This window comes from Nannospalax galili, unplaced genomic scaffold (assembly GCF_000622305.1).
Source record: "Nannospalax galili isolate Female #2095 unplaced genomic scaffold, S.galili_v1.0 scaffold1871, whole genome shotgun sequence".
Lineage (NCBI taxonomy): Eukaryota > Metazoa > Chordata > Mammalia > Rodentia > Spalacidae > Nannospalax > Nannospalax galili.
Genome location: NW_008330293.1, coordinates 864,719 through 871,665, shown reverse-complemented (window position 1 = coordinate 871,665; position 6,947 = coordinate 864,719). Strand labels below are relative to the sequence as shown.

The 6,947-nt window shown below is 43.7% G+C and overlaps 1 protein-coding gene across 3 annotated transcripts in view; it reads right to left on the bottom strand.

Annotated features, from left to right (window-relative positions):
• Window positions 1-7: 7 nt before the first annotated feature.
• Window positions 8-6,947, bottom strand: part of LOC108491331 (indoleamine 2,3-dioxygenase 2-like) — a 21,809-nt gene continuing 14,869 nt past the window's right edge. For 2 of the 3 annotated variants that reach the window (XM_029568565.1, XM_017800700.2), the window contains 3 exons: window positions 2,221-2,340; window positions 420-538; window positions 8-268 (listed from right to left, as the gene is read on the bottom strand). In XM_029568565.1, coding sequence (XP_029424425.1) covers window positions 247-268; window positions 420-538; window positions 2,221-2,340 — 261 coding nt within the window. In that variant the 3' untranslated portion in view covers window positions 8-246. Of the gene's footprint in view, window positions 269-419; window positions 572-2,220; window positions 2,341-6,947 lie in introns of all 3 variants that reach the window. The other variant, XM_029568564.1, reaches the window with a different exon arrangement.

Below are 6,947 nucleotides of genomic sequence, written 5' to 3'. Positions count from 1 at the left end.
TGCTCATGAATCCTACATAATCATTCATGCATAACCATACTGACTACTTTTTAACATCCTGGTGCTACCCTGGCTTGAATGGAGGCAGAGGGAAGGATGAATACACAGTTTTCCAGGAGAGATAGTGGAGGGTGATTATTAGGGGCTTGAGGTCAGGTTGAAAAATCCAGATGTGAAGTCCAAGCAGCAAGAGAAAGGGGTTCAGGCCAACATACTTGAAGCAGACCCAGAAGGAACTTCTGGAGTTTAAAAGGCTCTTTCTCTGGAACTATAAAGCAAATAGTGAATGTGAACATGGTTAGCTATAAAACAGCTTCAATGTCCGGGGCCTTTTCATGTGAGAGTTGAATTCATAAATCTGTCCTCTTGTCCTGAATCTCATGTCTATCAAAATTCCAAACAACCTTTCCTTTCCTTACCTGTCCTGATTCCTTTTGGTCCAGTTTGTCAGGACCAAGTCTGAGTGGACCAGGATAGGAGGAAGCCCCAGGTTCCTGGAGACCTCAACGAAAGGAATGGCAAGAGCTCTTGGCAGCACCTTTAGGACAGGAATCCAGACAATCAGCACATTCTAGTGTCAGAGGAAATAACCATGATTATCCTGTGATAAATGACCTGAGGACCAAGCTTTCATTCCCTGAGCTGGCCACATCCACGCTCCCCAGTGGTTCCTGGGGGGCTGTTTGAGAACACACTGCAGTAGATGAGAAGAATACAGCTATAAGACACACTCACAGGTGATGCACAGAGCCTCTGCTGGAAGACACACTCACAGGTCACGCACAAAGCCTCTGCTGGAAGACACACTCACAGGTGACCCGCAGAGCCTCTACTGGAAGACACACTCACAGGTGACGCACAGAGCCTCTGCTGGACGACACACTCACAGATATGCACAGAGCCTTTGATGGACGACACACTCACAGATATGCACAGAGCCTCTGATGGATGACACACTCACAAATATGCACAGAGCCTCTGCTGGAAGACACACTCACAGGTGACCCACAGAGCCTCTGCTGGAAGACACACTCACAGGTGACCCACAGAGCCTCTCATGGAAGACACACTCACAGGTGACCCACAGAGCCTCTGATGGACGACACACTCACAGATATGCACAGAGCCTCTGATGGAAGACACACTCACAGATATGCACAAAGCCTCTGATGGACGACACACTCACAGATATGCACAGAGCCTCTGCTGGAAGACACACTCACAGGTGACGCACAGAGCCTCTGCTGGAAGACACACTCACAGGTGACACACAGAGCCTCTGCTGGAAGACACACTCACAGGTGACCCACAGAGCCTCTGATGGAAGACACACTCACAGGTGACCCACAGAGCCTCTGATGGATGACACACTCACAGATATGCACAGAGCCTCTGATGGACAACACACTCACAGATATGCACAGAGCCTCTGAAAACCACAAAGAACAACGTTACCAACATGTTTATGTGTAAATTGGGAGCTGAGATCAGAAGAGGGAAAAATCTCTAGATAAATGACAGAAATAGAGATAGAAGTACAAATATGGATCACAGAGAAATAGAGTGTAGACATATATGTACATAGCCAAACAGAGGTGTGTCTCTGAGAGAGAGAGAGAGAGAGAGAGAGAGAGATGGGATCTGAGAGACTAGCATGCCCTAGGTAGGAATGTTGAGGACAGACCTTCCCAGTGCCTGTAGAACTGACTTGCGGTCACTTCCCAAGTCATGTAACCCTCAGGTAAGTCACTCAGCAGCCCCCATTCATCCTCTTTGCTCCCTTCTGACTCTCAACATAACTTTTTCCAGTTCCAACCTGTGCATTGGTACATGACATCACTCTTCCATGGGGATCCATGTTCATGGGAAACACAGAAAAAGAACCTGCGTCTTCTAAACTTTCCTCATGACCTTTGAACACAGATCTCTACCTGTCCATAAGTCCAGAAAAGTTGCTGGGTTCCATGGGGGTCCCCAGCCATGGAAAAGGCTAAATTAGTGGAGGAAAAAAAGCATTCCTCTGCTCCTCACCGCCACCAATTTTCCTCTTAAGACTGAGAGATCTCTGATGTGCGTGCGTGTGCGTGTGTGTGCGCGCGCATGTGCGGGTTACAGATCCGTCAGGACGCGGTAAAACGACACTGCCAGAAGAAAAGGTCCGGCAGGAGGAAGGGGTGATGGAAGTCCTCCGCTGAAACACCGACCTTCTCCAAAGCTCACCTTTTGTGGCTGGGTCTCTCCTTCCTGCCAGACGAATCCCATGGTGATCGCGCCGAGCACCAAGTGGGCCAGGCGCAGCTCGCGGTGGCCCTTGAGCGACCCGCAGTCCAGCAGCGGCATCTGTGCAGAAGGAGTTCTCAAGATGGACTCGCAGCCGCAGTGGCCGCAGCCTCGCACACACCTCTCCTCCGTGGAGGAGGCCCCAGCCCTCGGGGATGCTCTGGATCGTGGACCACCATGGGAGCATCCACCCGGGAGTCCTCCCTCCGGCCGGGTCTCTGCAGACTCAGCACCGCCCTGTGCGCTGCGGCCTGCACAGCCCACCACAGTTACGCGTTCGGTTTGAAATTTCCAGCAGCCGCATTTTCAAAGTAAGAAATAAAGAACAGGCATTCGTTTTAATATTCCTTGAGTCAATAGAGCAAAGATATTTCAGTATGTGATCAGCATAAAAATGTTGGGATATTATACAGTTTCTCTCTCAAAGTCTTCAAAACCTGTCTTCTTGGCCCTAGCCGCTTTGCTGGCATTTGAATCAGGCCTTCTCACAGGACAGACTAAGATGAAGGCGTAAGGTCCACACTGAGAATGTTTTCTGGAAACTTCTCAAACATTCCGTAGTCACTGGCCTCACCCCTCCAAAGATACATACAATTCAAAAACAATTAAAAGGATTCAGAAGGAAATAATATTTAAGGCACACCTTCGTACCTAATCTTTCCCCATACAAACAACAGTGAAATGGTTAGAGTGTCTTGGATCTGTTAACCTCCCTGGGCTGAAGGTAAGCATACACCCCACACCTTTCACTATCAGATGAGAAGCCTACACTTTGCAGAGATAAGTCAGCTTGATACCCCCTTAACATGAAGCATTTTTCCTTCTAGCTCCTCTCATATGAACTGGACTAGCTCCAAATGTTCTTAATATTTGTGGCGATCTCCATGCCAATATTGAAGATGCCTTAGCATCACAAGAGCCGGTGTTTCAAATTTCGAAAATTTTCTCAGTTCTTTTTTTGTTTAGTGCACAAAGAAATGTGTTTCGTTGTGACATTTTCATGCATGTGTATCATTACAGTTTGTTCTCACATTTTCCTCCCCTCCTGCCTGCAGGCTGTTTTCATCACGTCTTTTGTCAGGAAAGCTGCTTCTTTAAGCCCAAGCTGGTTTGCCAGTGCCAACCTTGTATTTAAGGCAGGGTGTGTTTGCTTTCTTTATTCACAGCCTTGACTGTCCAGTTAGACTAAGTGTCTGCAGAAAATAATGTCTCTTTAAAAAGCATTCTTTTTAAACTTACAAAAGCAACTGAAGACAGCTATAAAATATAAGGCAAAGATATGAATGTATCAAAAGCATATACACACTTTATTATAAACAGAAAGTGGTCTCTAGTGAATCCGTATCACTCCTGGAATAGAACTGACATTAGAAGTTTAGTGTGTTGTCTAGTGTCTAGGGCCACTTGCTAATTATAAATTTTTAAGCTGCAAATATTTTCTGTTGAGTAAAAAATGTAACCCTAAAGCTTGTGAGTACACTGTGTATCAGGCATTATTGGGTTGTGTATCTAACCTGGCAAATTATTCTCAATATTCATCTTGGAAAACTCAGGGCACACTCTAGGGTCTTTGAAACAGCTCTGCATCCTGCTGATTCCAGCATCAATGAACTAAGTTCAGTTTTGAACACATCACACTTACATAGACCACTTTCATTTTTAAAACTTTTTGTAAAGTATACTTTGATGCAAAAATGTTGAAAGATGAATAAATAAGACTTGTTTTTATAAAGAAAAGAATGACAATCTTTATGTGACACAGACCTACAATCCCAGCACTTGGGAGGCTGAGGCAGAGGACCTCAAGTTTGAGGCCAGCCTGGGCTACATAGTGAGACCTGGTCTCAAAAAGAAAAAAAAAATAATGTCTCTACTTATATCCATCTAAATATCTGTAAATATTAAGTAGCACATTCTCATAAGGTAGATGTTCGATATAATATATACAGTCTATAGTCTTGTACTATAGTCTTCTGGTTAGTAAACTATATAGCAAAGCTGTATTGAACCAGAAAGGCAGAGACACAGGCTTACACAGCCATTTAACAGCTGCACGTTTTCATTTATTTAACAGATATTTTTTATTAATGGAACTCCACAGGACCCTTGATTATTCTTTCATCTTGTTATCTTTTATTTACTGCTCCTGTTAAAACTGCTACAAAAACCAGCCTTGTATATTTTTCTTTGCTTTTTTTGAATGAGTGTTTTTGTGAGATTAATTCATAAAATGGAATAGCTGACTCAAAACGCATGCATCTTTAACATCTTCATGGACATTGTAACATTTCTTATCAGAAAGTGCCTTCCTGGGTCCTCTGTGTCCTGGCTGCCATCACTTCTCTTCTGCTCACTGCTGATCTGCCTGCGAAAGGCAGCCGTTTCATTGACTTGTTGATGAAGGCATTTTTATTTTCATTATGAACTCCTGCATTCTCTCCATAGCTGCACCACCCACACTCTTTGCCTGTTTTTCCCACTGATCATTCATCTAACCACTTGGTGCGGCTCATTTTGCTTTATGGATCCTAACCTTTGATATAATGTTATACAATTCTCCATAGTTTATTTTAAATACTGCCTAAATTTATTTCTCTTATTGTCTATGACCTGGGGGATATAAGCGGTTGCTTATCTATCTCTTATAGCAACCATGTGCTAAAAACGTACTAATTGGTGTAAAGGATCAAAGTAGAAGCAGTGGTTTGTGGGCTTTACTGCAGTGGGAGACCCTCGGCCAGCCGGCCCTTCACCTTTCCTGATGATGCGCAGCTCACTGGATGGTTTCTAGGCTTCAACTCTCCCTTTTGGGCAGAAACACCGTGTGAGGAGCATTGGAGAACAGTATGAACGTTCATCAACTTTACCGCTTGATTCAGGCAACATGCTTGCACTACACGTTTCTTCTGTGTGTATGTGTCTGTGTCCATGTCCGTGCTTGTATGTGTGTATGTGTGCACACATGTGTGGAAAAACGTGTGCATGCAGATGTGTGGAGGTCAAAGGTCAATGTCAGGTGTTTATGTCTATTGTTATTCACTTTATTTTCTGAGGCAGCATCTCTTATTGAACCTAGAACATACCAATTCGACGAAACTGGCTGGCCAGGAAACAGGTATCGCTTTCCCTGGCTCTGCCTCCCAGTGCTGGGATTACAGACACGCACTGCCCTGCCTAGCTTTTCATGTGGGTACCTGGGATCTGAACTCAGTTCCTTATGCTTGACTGGTAAGCACTTTACTGACAAGTCATCTCCTTAGCCCCCGCACTGTATCTCTCTACTGACTATTTGAAGTATTTCTTATACTATATATTACGTGTATATAAATTGGATACATATAGTATGTACTTATGACTTAAGGAATATACGTAAGCAAACAATTTGCCCTCCACCCAGCTTAAGAAATAAGAGCTTGACATACATACACACACACCAACATACACATACACACACACACACACACACACACATACACACAACTCCCAAGAAATAACAGTTTAACCAAACCTATACAGCCTCTCACTGTTCCTCAAGAGTTTCTGTGCCAGATATTTTTAGTTGTTATCACCTAGCAGTTTATATGTCACATAAACACATGTGATCATGCCACAGTACATTTGCTTGAAATGACTTTGAATGTCATAAAATCATACTGAAGATATTTTATGATTTGTTTTTCTAATTCATTTTTTCTGATACAGTATCTTATGTGGTAGCCCAGGCTGACTTCAGATTCCTGATGTACTCCAATTTCATCTCAAACTCATGATCCTCCTACCTGTGCCTCCTAGGCACTGGGATTACAGGTGGGGCCACACCTGGTTTTATTCAGTTTTGAGACTTGACCACATTTCTGCATGACCTGCAGTTCGTTCAGTCATTCCCCAGTTATTTCGTGAGGCCTACTACAGCCGGTAGTACTTTTACACCTCTCAAGGTAAATTCATGCCTACCAAGTGCTAGGGAACTTGGAGACACAAGCACAGAGCCCTTCAGTAAAAGTACACTTCCCACATCTTCAAATGATGATAAATAGCTTTTGCAAGAGGCGGCACCTACCTGCAAGGCACCCAGAGCTAGGGCTTACATTTCTGCTTCATTAAAATGTTGCTCTGTTATTCTTTTAGTTTTCATTTACTGAACTATTAGCAACTATCCTCTAGAATAGCTGGGACTATAGGCCTGTAACACCAGTCTAATTAGACTTTTTAAAGTTTTTCATCCTCTTTGGCTATCTGTTGGAGGCTTTTGGTTCTGAACTCCCAGGAGGCCACCCCGTTGTGTTAAATACTGCTTACTTCTGTGTCGTTCATGGGTTGGGCTGTCTATTCGCACCGAGAGGTCAGTATTACCAAAATCAATGACTGACATAGCCTTCCTTAAATTTCTAGAATATTGCTGAATTTCTGCATGTTCTCTGTAAGCATGTCTTCCTCAGGACAATGAGTGAAAAGAGCCTCAGCCAGTGAGCAGGTTTGTTTGGAAATATACATAGACATATTGGAACTTTTGAAAAACAAGATTGTTGGCTTGGGTTTACTATGAAATCGAAACTCTAACCTTACTTACTACATTGTCTCACTAAGTGAGCAATTCCAGAGCTCCCTGCTTGGCTCTAGAAATTATATTAGCTTCTCACAAATGATGCCCAACTCATTCCATCTCA